At 37.9% G+C, this 15406-nt stretch overlaps 1 protein-coding gene across 9 annotated transcripts in view; it reads right to left on the minus strand.

Moving 5' to 3' along the window:
- NUP214 (nucleoporin 214) overlaps positions 1–15406 on the minus strand; it is a 90342-nt gene that overhangs the window by 50480 nt on the left and 24456 nt on the right. For 8 of the 9 annotated variants that reach the window (XM_045563723.1, XM_045563722.1, XM_045563721.1 and 5 more), the window contains exons 15-21: positions 12203–12289; positions 11846–11995; positions 10694–10852; positions 7342–7445; positions 6278–6460; positions 5477–5562; positions 5293–5376 (exon numbers count right to left, since the gene is read on the minus strand). In XM_045563723.1, the coding sequence (XP_045419679.1) occupies positions 5293–5376; positions 5477–5562; positions 6278–6460; positions 7342–7445; positions 10694–10852; positions 11846–11995; positions 12203–12289 (853 nt within the window). Of the gene's footprint in view, positions 1–5292; positions 5377–5476; positions 5574–6277; positions 6461–7341; positions 7446–10693; positions 10853–11845; positions 11996–12202; positions 12290–15406 lie in introns of those variants that run through there. The other variant, XM_045563726.1, reaches the window with a different exon arrangement.

The following is a 15406-nucleotide window of genomic DNA, read 5'->3' on the forward strand; positions in this document are numbered from 1 at the left end:
GCGCAAGTGATCCTCCTGCCTTAGCCTCCCAAGTAGCTGGACTACAGGTGTGAGCTACCATGCCCCACTAATTTTGTGTGTGTGGTGTGTGTGTGGAGACAGGATCTCACTATGTTGCCCAGGCTGGTCTCCAACTCCTGGCCTCAAGCAATGTTCCTGCCTTGGCCTCCCGAAGTGCTAGGATTACAGGCCATGAAATGTAAAGAAACTTATTCTGTTTAAACTCTACTGTAGCTCAGATTAGGAAAGGCAGAAAGCCACATGAGCACAGGGTGTGGTGGAGGGGAGGAGAGATATCATATGATCATCTCAGTGGATCCAGCAAACCTCACATCTTAAGGTAAACTATGAAAAGTGTTCCTTTTGAGATCAAGGCAAGGATATCCACACACCATTTTTACTGGACTCGGCACTGAAGTTTCCAGTCAATGAAATAATATGGTAAGAAAAAGAAATAAAAGGACTGGAAAGGCGGAAACATCAGTGTTAGTACCTATGGAGAATATAATTGTTTCCATAGCTACAAGTCCAAGAAATAGCTACAGATATGTTATTAGAACAGATGAGTTTTGCCAGGTTGTTGGCTACAAAGTAAATATATACAAATCAGCTATATTTCTGTTAATATACACCATATCCAACATAAAACAAAATTTAAGGAAAAAAAATCACCATAATAGCATCAAAATATTAAATTTTTAGCAGTATATCTAACAAAAGATGTGCATGTGTAGAAAACATTAAGAGAAGTTAAAGAAGATCCAAATAAACAGATGTGTACCCTGTTCAGGAACTGAAAGGTCACCACCGTACAAATGTCAATTCCCAAGCTGATCTAAAGACTCAACGCAATCCCAATCAAAATCTCAACTCTTCTTTGATGGCTGAGAGAGGTAAAAAATTTCCCCCCTTTTTCTTGTGGTAAGATACACATGACATAAAATGCACTATCTTAACCATTTTTCAGTGTTTAGTTGTCCGCGTTAAACACTAGCTCCCCATGCCTCCTCCTCCAGCCCCTGGCAGCCACCATTCTACTTTCTGTCTCTATGGTTTTGACTATTCTAAGTACAGGAGGTAGAATTTAACAAGTCAACTCTAAATGTTAACATGGAGATGTAGAGCACCAAGAAGAGCCTAAATACTCCAGATCAGGGGTCAGCAAACTACAACCACAGGCCAGCTGTCTCTTCTTCTAAATACAGTTTTATTGAAACATAGGCATGCCCCTACCTTTACACATTGTGGCTGCTTTCGCATTACAATGGCAGAACTAGATACGTGTAAAAGAAACCACAGGGCCTGCAAGCCTATAATATTCTCTATCTGGCTCTTTAAGAAAAGTTTGTCAACCCCTGCTTTATATTGTAGAGCATTCTGCAATGATAAAACATTCTTTATTTGTGCTTACTATTATTATAGTAGCCACTAGTCACATATGACTCCTGAGTACTTGAAACGTGGCTACTGGGATTGTGAAACTGAATTCTTAATTTAAATTAAATTTAAATATAGTACCCTACTGGGCAGAACAGCTCCAGAATCTAGCAAGAGAACAGTATTGAGACTTATTTTATATTAACTAGTTAATTAAGACAGTGTAGTAGTAGTACCTTCTAATCAGTATATGAGACCAAAAAATATACACACATGAATAACTGATTTACAATAAAGGTGACTCTGCTAAGCAGGGAGAAAAGTCTTTTCAATAAACAGTGTTGGGACAATCAGATATCTAAATACAAAAAAAGACATGTTTCATATCATACACAAAAATTCCATATAGTATAAGCAAAATATGGTAAATCCATACAATGTAACACTGCTCAATAATAAAAAGGAATGAATTACTGAAAAGAATAGTTACAAGAAAAAAGACTGACACTATCAAGCTTGGCAAGGATGTGGAACAACTGAACCACTCATACACTGATGGTAAAGTAAAGATTGGTACAACCACTTTGGAAAACTGGCAGGATCTACAAAAGCTGAGCACATGGACAAAATATGAGCCAACAGTATCACTCTTAGCTATATGACGAAACGAACAAAGTAAACATGTATTCCTAGAGACATGCACAGAAATGTTCAGAACCACTTTCTTCATAACGGCCATAAACTGAAAACAGCACATGTATAACAGAAGAATAGATAAATGAGTGTAGCATATTTATATAATGAAATACTTCACAGCAACAAAAACAAATAAATAATAACTACAAGCAACCAGACGGATGAATCTTACAAACCTGATGTGGAACAAGAGAAGACCATCCAGAGAATAAATGAATGGACTTACTGAAAAAACAGGCAAAAACAAATTATAGTGTTTGGGGAGGCATGCTTAAGCAGTAAAGCTCTGAAGGAAAGCAGAGAAAAGGAGGCCAAAGAGAATGACAACTTAATGCAATGTAGAATACTAGACTGAAGCCTAGTTTTTTTTTTTAAAAAGTAAACATGTAGACATAAGACAACTGGCAAACTCTGAATATCAACTGTACATGAGATGACAGTATTCTATCCATATTAAATTTCCCAAATCTGATAACTGTATAGTGATTATATAAGAGAACGTCCTTGTTCTTAGAGGACATATGGGTAAAGGGTCCTGTCTTCAATTTATTCTCAGATAGTTCAGCAAAAATAATTACAATAAGGGGGGGATAGAAAAAATAAAGCAATTGTGGCAAACATTAACTAGTAAATATTGATGAAGGGTAACTGAGTGTTTACTGTATTCTTGCAATTGGAAGTTTCAATTTTTTTCAAAATAACAAAAAGTATCAAATAAAAAAACCCACAAAAGACCTAACTCTCACATATGTCTGTATAAGGGTACCTTGTGAGATGAAGGCAGACCAAGGGTAAGCAAAGAGGGGCTTCTAAGGAAATGGCTATGTTCTGTTTCCTAACCGGGGTATAGGTTACACACATACACATTTGTGTTTTATGCATTTTTCTACATGTGTGTTATATTTCACAATTTAAAATGAAAATGTCTATATGCTCTTATTCTTCCCAGCATACATCCTAACATTAAATAAGTATAATGTGCAGTTATCTGCCTAATGTCTGTATTATCCTCTTAACTGAAAGTCTTATGTGGGCAGAGACCATGTTTCTCTTATTTACCACTGTCTGAAACAAAGTAGGCAATAATATTTGTTGAATGTATGAAGAAATTACAAAAAACTCACATCTAAGGAATCTATCATAAAGATATAATCAGAGATGTGGGTTAAGGATTGGGGAACAAAGATGTTCTGAGTAAAATCTTGGCAGCAAGATTAACACTTAACCGGGACTGAGTAAGTAAATTATGGCCTTCTAATACAAGGAAATATTGTGTAGTCAACATGAGGCATGTGTTAAAAGAATATTTAAAAACAGAAGGCAGAAGAAAGGTTTATAATTTTTTTAATTTTTCAATTTTTTCCAGTTTTTAAAGATATGGTGAAATACACATAACATAAAATTTACTACTTTAACCATTTTTAAGCATATAGAGTTAAGTTATATTAAATACATTTACGCTGTTGTGCAACCATCACCACCATCCATCTCCAGAACTATCTTAATCCTGCAAAATTAAAACTCTGTCCCCACTAAACAACTCTCTCTTCCCCTTTCCACTCCCCCAGGTGGCCACCATTCTGCTTTCTGTCTCTATGAATTTGACTTCTTTAGGAACCTCATATAAGTAGAATCATACAATATTTGCCTTTTTGTGACTGGCTTATTTCACTTAGCATAATGTCCTCAAGGTTCACCTATATTATATGTCAGAAATTCCTTCCTTTTTAATGCTGAATAATATTCCATTATATGGACAGATCACATTTTGTTTATCCATTCATCCCTTAACAGACACATTTCTTCTACCTGTTGGCTATTGTCAATAACGCTGCTATGAACGTGGGTATACAAATATCTGAGACTCTGTTTTCAATTGTTCGGGGTATATACCCAGAAGTGGAATTGCTTGATCGTATGGTAATTCTATTTTTAAGTTTTTGAGGAACCACTGAACTTCTCCATAGTGGCTGCACCATTTCACATTCCTACCAATAGTACACAAGGGTTCCAATTTCTCCATATCTTTGCCAACACTTATTTTCTGTTTTTTAGTTTTTAAATAGTTAAGGACTCATGAATTTTTAATTTTTAAAAAATCAAAACACAGAACTATAAATGCTATAATCCCAATCTCATTTTCTTTTTTTCTAGAGACAGGGTCTTACTCTCTCACCCAGGCTGGAGTGGAGTGGCTCAATCATAGCTCACATAGCCTTGAGCTCCAGGGCTCAAGCGATCCCTCCGCCTCAGCCTCCCAAAGTGCTGGGATTACAGGAATGAGCCACCACACCTGGCCTCGTTCTCATTTTCAAAACACCAGATTTACATACACAAGGAAAAAAGTTTGAGAGTAAACCAAAATGACACAAAGCCGTATGTGGGTGGAAAAATATGGAAAAGTGTAAAGAATATATATATTTCATATACTTTATACTTTTCCATATTTTTCCCAGTTATCTGCCAAGAAAATGTATTCCTTAGATAACAAAAAGTTACTGAAAAATTCACTTGTTTATGACTATTCCTTACCTAATTTAGCCCTGTATGACTACAGAAAAATTAATAAATCATGGTAGAGTAAGATTAAATTCCTTTCAGGTATTTTAATTACCAAAAGGCATTTGTTGTTGACATAAATTTTTTAACTCAAAACAGAATTTCAAAGAAAAATGCAAATAGGGGCACGAAAACAAAGCAAAGTTATGCCTAAAGTTGTTTATGACAAATATTCTTAAAAAGAAAATTGAGGAATTATCTACATAGTCAATGGCAAAAAAGGGAATCTTTCATCAGCTATATGGCTTCTTTTCAGCAAGTGTTTTTAACCATCATTGCCTACTCAATAGTTTTTTCTTCTATCTCAAGAAAAGAAGGCTTTTCTCCAAATGCAATCTTACTCAAAACCCTGTACAAATCAGAAAAGTAATGTTTCTCTGCCTAAGGCAGAGGCTAGGATCCAGCTCAGCCTACCCTAAACCCTTGTGAATCACTGCTATATAACCCGAGCATTGCAGAAAAAATAGTATAAAGGCCAAAACAACTATCTTGAACTGCTTCATCTAATACATATAAGCTGTTTCTTATGCCATTATCCAGACTGACAACATATTCTGGGCACATTTTCTTTATCCCCTATTAAGAATCAACACACACACTGTACCCTATCACAATGTACTATATGGTTTATACTAAAAACTGAAGACCAGTTCCCTTTACCTGGAGCAGTGGATCTCACTGGTGGGGTCTTTCTCTTTGCCAAGAAGTTTCTCAGTTGTGCCTGTTTCATGGTGGACAGTTTAGCTGTAAGAAATTCAAGATAAATGCTTAAGATTTGGTTTTTAAGATGTCAGCAGTTGGAAGAGAATAAAGAAAACTAAAAGACTGGGAAGGATGCATTTACCTGGTACTCTGGGCAAGGATTTGGTATGAGTTTCTATGGTGGTTTTCAACAAAGCATTGCGAAGGCTTTCAAGATCACTGTCAAAACTGAAACAGGACTGTGTTATGTACAGACCGATGAGGAGCTGAGAGATCTGAGGCTGTGGGGGTATACTATTCTTCTAAACATAAATGTAAGAGATGAGAGCATCCCCAATAGATAAATATGCCAGCTGACCAACTGACACACTCAGTCCAAAAGGAGACTACAACCTCAGTATTATATACTACCTCCATACCAAACACACCACTATGGAGTCTCAGTATAAAGGGCAATTACAATCTACACATTTGGCCTAAAAGCAGAATCACAAAGTCACCTTGGTAGTGTTAAGGGTAAACCGTCTACTTGCCAGAGAATGAAAGTCTCCACACTGAAGCAGAACGGCAAATCTGGGCTTCAGACACAAGTCAGTCAGCCTGATCCTACCAGCTGATCTTCAGTAACACAACAACACTATTACTATAGTACCTGCTGTGATACATTGAGCACCTGTTTCATCAGGCACAATACTAGGTGCTTTGTAGACTTAATTTAACTCTCCAACAATCTCATGGGGCAAGTATTATCACTCCTGTTTTTTAGGCAAAAGAACAAAGGATAAGAGAGGGCAAGGAACCTGACCAGGATCACAAAGGTAACAGACAGCAGTCACTTTCAAACCCACATCTGAACTACTCTAAGATTGCCCCACATCACTCCCCAGATATTTATTCATGCATTTATTCAACCATATTTATTGAGCATCAGTTATGTGCACACCTGTGAGTGCTGCTCTGGGAAGCACCAGCCGAGGAAAGGCTCCATGGGGAAGTTTGGTTATAAAGACGGAGCTGCTGGAGACTGTCCACCAGGTGATTCAATCGCTTCCTCTGCTGGTTGATGATTTCCCGGTTGTTGGCGAGGGTGTTAAATAGTGTTTCTCTCTCTGGCACGAGCAGGTGCCTGTTGACAGCAATGAGAAAAGAATTAAATGTGAACGGTTTAAGTAAAGGAATCCCCTACGATAAAAATAAACTACAACAATAGCAGTAAAAACAATAAACTGGAGAAAGGGCTAATCATATTAATCAAGTGTAGGTATTTCAGAAATCTAGTATTTTAGGGCTGATCTGTTTTTCAAATTTTTTATGGGCACTTCATGCTCTCACAGCATATTGCATTCTATTCCTTCCAGAAAATATGTGGCATAAAACCAAGTATCTAGGGATCAAAGACTAGACTGAAAAATTTTCCCATTCCTTTGCCATCATTCCTCTCATCCTTTTAATGATCCACACTAATAAGAAATGTTTTCTCAAAAGAAAATTTGGAACATACAATACAAAAAAGTATAAAGAAAAATTCCTCTTAATCCTACCTTGCAGATATAACTGAATATTTTGATAAATCTATTTACTTCCAGTCTCTTTTCTACGTACCCTCCAAATTGAGATTTTTGTTTTACTTATTACTTATTTTGTATTTTATATATTGCATAATTACTGTGATATAATTATATATTTTATATAACAAACAAAATAAATTTAATATAATTTTTTTGAGAGCATTCTATTCAATAGTTACAAAGTATTCTGTAGCAAGAAAAAAATTAGGTTGAATGAAATTTTTCATAATCATAAATTGTGCTGGAATATAAATTCTTTTATGTAAATTATTGTGAGCATCACTTGTTATTTCTGTAGAAAAAATTACTAGAAGTAGAATGACTATGTCAAAAAGAATGAATATATGTAGAGACTTTTATACCTGCTCATAAATTGCCTTTTAAAAAAGGCAACAGCAATATCTACTCCAACCCACTGTGAATGGGAGATCTCACTCACCTTTGTTTTTTCTTTTGTTCCAGATGCCGATCCCATTCCAAGTCTAGAACATCATTCACATCTTGGACAGCAAATTTGACATACTGATGAAGGCGCCGAATTTCCTACAAGAAAAAAAATTAAAAGGCAAATGACTCATTTTTCTGGTAGCTTGGGTTAAGATCTATCAAAACAGTCAAAATACTTCTGAAATATTTCTATATTGGGAACCATAATGAACAAAGAAAACATAATAGGTTTTAATATAATCATTAAAATGTTACAATTAAAATGAAAAACAGAAAATTAACTTAATAGTGTGACAGGGAAGTGGTACAAAGAAAAGGGAAACAGAGGGGTGTGCCTGCCTCGGGCCCCTGGGGAACAAATGTTCTTGCTTAGTTCTCATTTTTCAGCTCCTGTAAAATATCTCAACATGGTCTGGGAATTTTCCACTGCATTCTGGTACTCAGACAGTACATCCATTTAGTTTTTGCTCTCCCACCCATGAAATTGACTCTAATATAGATAAAATTATCCTACAAAACAGTGTCGAAAATAATTCTGAACCTATCTATTCACAGAATAGAACATATAAGTCATCCCACCAATTAAGAAATACTCATTTGTTCTTAAAAACAAAAAATAGTACAAGCAGTAAAAACTAAATTTATCATTATTAAAATTCTTAACTATTTAACTTATTTTAGGCCTACAATAATTGTCTTTAAATTTTAGGCCATTGTTAACCTTCTTGGCTATGTAATTTGCCTCTCAAAAGTTAAAAATAGAGCCAGGTATGGAGGTATGTGCCTGTAGTCCCAGCTACTCCAGAGGATCAGTCAGGAGGATCACTTAAGCCCAAGAGTTGCAGGCTACAGTGCACTACGATCAACCCTGTAAACAGCTACTGCACTACAACCTGGGCAACATAGCAAGATCCTGTCCTTAAAAAAAAAAAAATTTTAAAAAGATGAAACATTCAATTAAAAATGTATACAAATAAAGATAAAGTGCTACAAAGAAAAATATGTATAAAGACCTCATTATGTTTCAATGTATTTTCAAAATTATTCATGGATAAGGGTCTATGTCCCAACTGAAAAAGAGAAAATATCATTTAAAAGGAGCCAAACTAATTCAAGAGCAGTAGCAGTGACCTTAGTAGCCAAATATAAATTTCTACTCAATACTTGATAACTACAGGGGTTCTTTCCTTTGACCATTTCATATGTGATCACACCTCTGCATTGTCTGATGCTGTTTCTTCTGAATGCACTCCCAACTGTGTCCACCAGCAAAATTCAATTCTTCTTTTAAGGCCTATCACAAATATTTCTTTTTAGCCAGGCAAGGTGGCTCACGCCTGTAATCCTGGCACTCTGGGAAGCCAAGGTGGGAGGATTGCTTCAGGTCAGGAGTTCGAGACCAGCCTGAGCAAGAGCGAGACCCTGTCTCTACAAAAAATAGAAAAAAAATTAGCCAGGAGTTATGGTGTGTGCCTGTAGTCCCCACTACTCCAGAGGCTGAAGCAGGTGAATCACTTGAGCCCAGGAATTTGTTGCTGTGAGCTAGGCTGACACCATGGCACTCTAGCCCAGGTGACAGAGCGAGTCTCTGTCTCAATAAAAAACAAAAAACAAACAAACAAACAAACCCCAAATACTTCTCTTCTGTGGCTTAGCTACTCCCTCACCTGTGGTCCCACAGCAACACATCCCACATTAAATTTATATGTTCATCCTTTTCACTGTCACTCACACAGCTGTAGGAATTGTATATTGTAGCCTAGCCATTAAGAGCACAGGCTCTGGAGGCAGACTGCTCAGGTCCAAGGCTACAGAATTTATTAGTGGTAAAATCTGGGCAGTTTCAGTTATCTTGGTTTCCTCATCTTTGCTTTGTACATAAGTAGGCCCTCAATATATGCTACCTATTATTATCTACTTAGCACCATGAAAAAACTTCCTTTTGAATGGGGACAGTGTCTCCCAAAAGCTGTATGCTTTCCTCTTAGTTTGGCAATAGAGCAAGAGGTGGAAAAGGCACGTAGGAAGAACATGTAACTAGGATGCAGCGTGGCTGCCTATAATTTGATGAGCAGTAGGAGGGCAGTCAGCACTCTGTTGCTAAGAAAGGTAACATCCACAGTGGAGGGAGGCTGCATCGAGAATACCAGAGGGCTGCAGAAAACAGCAGGGGCTCCTCAACCTTTCTGGGAGAGAGGACCATTTCTCTCATTTTCCGGCTATCAGTAAGTTTCATCCCAAATGTGGGAAGAAAACAGTGGGAACAATGAAGTCTGGAGGCTCAAATTCGTTATAGCAGGAGGAACTCATCACAACCACAGTCCCCAGGTCTAAGGTGAGGAAGACCAGAGCTGCCCATGCACCCTGCCCACCAGGATTCTAGGCAAATGGGAGAAGGTGGAAGAGGACTCTCTCACTAAGGCTATTGACACAACGATTTTGGATAAACTGAAAGATGGGAAACAAAATTAGATTAGCTTTAGCAGAGACTAATTAAGAATTAACAAGAAAAGCAAGTTTGCTACAGTATGGCATACAGGAAAGAGCCCAGACAGATGGAGGTTTCAATTCTGATTCCACTCTTACTAGCCAGCCAACGTGACCTTGAGCGAACTATTTAGCCTAGGAAACTCAATTTCCTTATCTGTACAATGGGGTCATAACTCTTACCTTGCAGAGCAGCTGGCTTTGAAGACTAGAAACAATGCATAAAAACACCTAGCAGATTACCTGGCACTCAAGAAATAGTTGCTACTTTATTATTATTTATGACTTGATTTATGAATATATGTTTCAGTAGAGTACTCTCTTGTTAAATTTCAGGTTTAATAAAGTTTTTTTTTTTTTTTTTGAGACAGAGTCTCACTCTGTTGCCCAGGCTAGAGTGCTATGGCATCAGCCTAGCTCACAGCAACCTCAAACTCCTGGGCTCAAGCGATCCTCCTGCCTCAGCCTCCCTAGTAGCTGGGACTACAGGCATGTGCCACCATGCCCGGCTAATTTTTCTATATATGTATTTTCTAGCTGTCCATATAATTTCTTCCTATTTTTAGTAGAGATGGGGTCTCACTCTTGCTCAGGTTGGTCTCAAACTCCTGAGCTCAAACAATTCACCTGGCTCGGCCTCCCAGAGTGTCTATTTTTTTTTAATAAAAAAATTAAGGAGAAAAGTGTGCCATTTTCTTTGCCACAGTTAAGGAAGTTTATGGAAAGTGTGGTACATTATAAGCAGAAAATTAACCACTTCATGAGGAGCTGTCACCTAAATCCATACCTACAAAAAGAGCAACTAGTACATTAGTTTGCTTTACATCTTTTCAATAGCTTTAAATGGATTCTCCTACCTGAAGCTGAGCTTCACTCTTGGGATCCAGTGGTCTTTTGTAAAGTAAATGGAGATATCCAGAGTCAAGATTTCTTTCATTTTGTTCTCGGGCTTCTTCAACACCAGCAAAGCCCTCGAGTAAAGTTGTTTTCAGGGTACTTATATCTCCATGAAGAGACTAGAGAAGGTACAAGAACGTACTGATACCAAAAAAGTCTTATTTCTAAGCAATAAAACCTTTCTGTCTAGATTAAGGAAGATGGTATTTCTCAAATATTTAACAAGATGAATATCTGAATATATTTAAGTCATGTAAAAAAGAGAATTTCACTACTTGGAAAGAGAGATAACTAGTTTTTAAAAAATTATTTTTTGTCCTTATTAAAAAAACACATTCTAATGATTAAAAACTCAGAAAATATAAAAGTATTGATAGTACACATAATCCTACCACCTGAAGACAATCACTGCTATCAGTCTAGAGAAATTTCCTGTTTCCAAGCATGGAGACCGTGGAGTTAGACCATCGAAATGGGATCCTGGCACTACCACTCACTAGATGAGTGATTTTCAACAAATTACTGAATCTTTCTAAGCCTCAGTTTCCTGACTTACAAAATAGAGAGTGCACTAGTACATACGACACAGAAAGTAATAAGGATTCAGTGAGAAAACACAGGTAAAGTGTTTAGCACAGTGCCTGGGGCACACAGTAAGTGGTAATAATAGTAACAATAAATAACACTATTAACAACAAATATTTAATATTTTTAAAACTGCCTATGCTCTAAAATATTCTGCTTTTCTTTTTTACCTAACACTACCAAAGATACTAAGTTTTCAAGTATACCTGAACTAAATTAACTGTAATAAACTTTTACAGAGTACCTATGTATCAAAGGGGTAAAAATTATTATTATTTCACGTTACAGATGGGAAAACTGAAACAGTGGCTAGACTAACTTGTCTAAAACCACATAATTTATTATTGAGTGTTGAAGACAGGATTTGAACTCAGGTATTTCTAGGTAAACTACTCAGCCACATTAAAAACACATAAACACATGGTGGTGGTCCTTGAAGAGATAAAGTATACATGCTCATGGAATACCAGGAGAACAATTTCTAAAAATGCAACTCAACTTAGAAAAAAACATCCATAAACACAAACCTCCGTAGTCTCTTTAATCTCCAGAAGGAAGGTGTGCAGGTCACCTGACTCTGTCCGCAGCATCTTCATCTCCTCAGAAGTGCCCACCTGGAAACAGGCTTTGGAAGTTCGGGCTTTCAACTCTTCCAGCTCCTTCTGAAAGTGTGCAATCTGTAGAAGCCACAAATGAGGAACCACTCAGGCTGAATGGCATGTAGTTATGTCACTGCTACTGTGCTTACTAACAGCTCAGACTCCTGGAATGGGCCAAGCTTCAATGTGGAATAAACTAGTCACGTTGGGAGTCTGTACTCAGAGCCATCCAAATCTCACTATCAGAACTCTTTCTGGAAAAAAATCCTTAGGAAACAAATTTACCTCCTCCCCAATTCCAGCCATCACAGGATCTGAATCTTTCCACTGATTTCCCTGCTTTTCTGTAACAGGAGGCTGAAGTGATTTTGTCTGAAATGGGAAGCAAAAGGTTTAAAAATGGACCCTACAAGTTACATCTTCCAGAAGCAATCACATCAGTGCCTATCACAGAGAGTGGCATTCTCATAATACAGTCATTATTCCATCATTCATTCTTTTGAACCCCTTATACTTTGTATAAGGTATATTCTAGACAGTAGAGATACAGGTGAATAACACACCATACCCTAATGGAACTTACCTTCTACTGAGACAAGATCAATAATAAAAAGTAAACACACCAGATAATTTCAACTGGTGAATAAAAAGGAAAACATAAGGAATATAAAAAGGGGCATCGCTTCAGATGAGATGGCCAAGAAAGCCCTCCTGAGGGCTGCCATCTGAACAAAGACTGCAGGAAGCAGGGAAGGAAACTACCGGAAGATCTAGAGTAAGCACCTCCCAGGCAGTGAGCAGACCAAGTACAAGGACCCTAAGGCAAGAAAGACCTTGGTATGTCTGAGGCAAAGTGAAGTAAATGCAAACTCTGTGATGTCAGGGTGGGCACTGGAGGGGGCAGGATGAGATCAGGGAGACAGGCAGGGGCAGGTCATGTAAGGCCATACCAAGGGGTTTGGATTCTATTCTAGGTGTGTTGGAAAGCTACCACTGGTGTTTTAGGAGAGTTTAAGTGATGATTTGATTTATGATCTAAAAGAGCCCTATTACTGCTACCTAGAGTAGAGAAGGCAGTAAAAGCAGTCAAGAGGTTAATGAAGTGAGAGATGCCAATGGCCCAACGCGGGACACCAGCAGAGGGACAGAGCTATGGACTTATGACACAGCAGAGGGTGGAGCTAACGAGATCCTCTGCTAGCCTGGACTTGGGGCTATTAAAGAAAGAGAGGAACCCAGGATGCTTCCGAGCTTGGGGCTTGTGCAACACCTAGTTTGTTAGTGCTACTTCCTGAGATAGGAACACTGGAGAAGGAATAGTTTCTGGGGAGACAGAAATCAAGAGTTCTGCTTTAGAGATATTATCATTTGAGGTACCTTTTAGACTATTTGAAAGCAATAACAACTAACATTAGAGAGGTCTTAGACTGATTGTATCAGCATTCATTAAAACAACAAACATGGGCCGGGTGCTCATGCTTGTAATTCAAGTGCTCCGGGAGGCTAAGGTGGGAGGATCACTTGAAGCCAGGAGTTCAAGACCAGCCTGAGCAATACAGTGAGATCCCCATCTCTAAAAAAAAAAAAGTTTTGGTTTACTTTTTTTTGACATAGCATCTCATTCTGTCACCCAGGTAGAGTACAGTGTCGTCATAATTCACTGCAACCTCAAACTCCTGGCTCAAGCGATTCTCCTGCCTCAGCCTCCCGAGTAGCCTGGACTACAGGTGTGCACCACCACACCTGGCTAATTTTTCAATTTTTTGTAGAGATGGGGTCTTGCTCTTGTTCATGCTGGTCTCAAACTCCCGGCCTCAAGTAATCCTCCTGCCTTGACCTCCCAGAGGCCAAGGTGCTAGGATTACAGTGCTAGGATTACAGGCATGAGCCACTGTCCCCAGCCAAACATTTTTTAAACAGTTAGTGTTTTTTTGAGACTGTCTTAAACAAACAAACAAAAACCAAAAATACATCACCAACCCGGAAACCAGCAAACATTTATTTCATAAACATTGTGTCACACATCATGCCACAAATGTGAACTGTGACCTGGGTATTTACTGTGTGTCCAGTATGGGTGCGTGCTGGGATTGCGGGGGAGTAGGGGAAATCAGTTAAGGGGACACAGAAGGAAAAGACATGACTCCTGTTCTCCGGGCACTCAGATAATCAGATGGGAAAACTGACATACAATTTTCTTTACATTAAACCATTAAAATAAACTGAGATGATAGACTGCAGATTTAAATATGAAAAGGAAAACAATAAAGCTTTTAAAAAAACATGGGAAAGTATCTTTTTGACCTTGGAATAGAAAATGGTTTCTAAAATAACACATGAGAAGCACTAATCATAAAGAAAAAACTGATATACTCAACTATATTAAAATTAAGAACTTGTTCAAAAGAAAACACGAAAAGAATTAACAGGCAATTCACAGTGAGAAAGTACTTGCAGAGAGAGAGAGAGAGAGAGAGAGAGAGAGAGAGAGAGTGTGTGTGTGTGTGTGTGTGTGTGTGTGTATGTGTATCCAGGAAATTCTCAAAAATCAGGAAAAAAAAGCCAGACAATGCAATAGAAAAATAGACTACAGACATGAACAGACACTGCATAAAATAAAATATCCAAATAGCCAATAATCGTATGGAAAAAAGGCTCAATTTTGCTAGTCATTAGGGAAATACAAATTAAAACCACAAAACACAACAACGAAAGATGAAAAATAACAAGATTGGTGAGGATGTGGAGCTGCTGGAAGTCTCACACACTCCTGGTAAGAATCTACTAAAGAGGAAAATAAGCACAGTCTATGACCCAGCAATTTAACTGCTAGGCATATGCCCCAAAGAAATGTGTGCATATGTTCATTGGAAGATATCAGCTAGAATGGTCATAGCAACACTATTCATAATAGCTTAAACCTGGGAACCATGCAAGTGCCCATCAAGAATGGAATGAATATTCGTAACATAGTCACACGATGAATTCCATATAGGAATGATATGGATAAATCTCACAAACATAACATCGAACAAAACAGACAGGTGTAAGAATACATACGGTATGATTCCATTTGATAGGAAGTATGAGCAGGCTAAACACATCTATGCTGTTCAAAATCAAGATAGTAGGTACCCCTCTGGCAAGGATGAGTGACCAGAAGGGGACACATGAGGGGAACTCTGTGGTACCGGTAAATTTCTGTTTCTGGATCTGGGTGCTAGTTACTAAAGTGGGTTCAATTGGTGACAATTCACCGATCTGTACATATATCACATGTATTCCTTTCTATGTGTACCATATGTCAATAAAAATTAAATAAATTGCTTTTATGAGTATACAAGTAGTCAAACCTCACACTTTGGTATTTCCTATGACACAGTCCTAATTTCTGTTTCCAAGGTCTGAATTCTAAAATATCAAAACCCATTTTAGGCCGGGTGCGGTGGCTCACGCCTGTAATCCTAGCCCTCTGGGAGGCCGAGGTAG

This window comes from Lemur catta, chromosome 10 (assembly GCF_020740605.2).
Source record: "Lemur catta isolate mLemCat1 chromosome 10, mLemCat1.pri, whole genome shotgun sequence".
NCBI classification, from domain to species: domain Eukaryota; kingdom Metazoa; phylum Chordata; class Mammalia; order Primates; family Lemuridae; genus Lemur; species Lemur catta.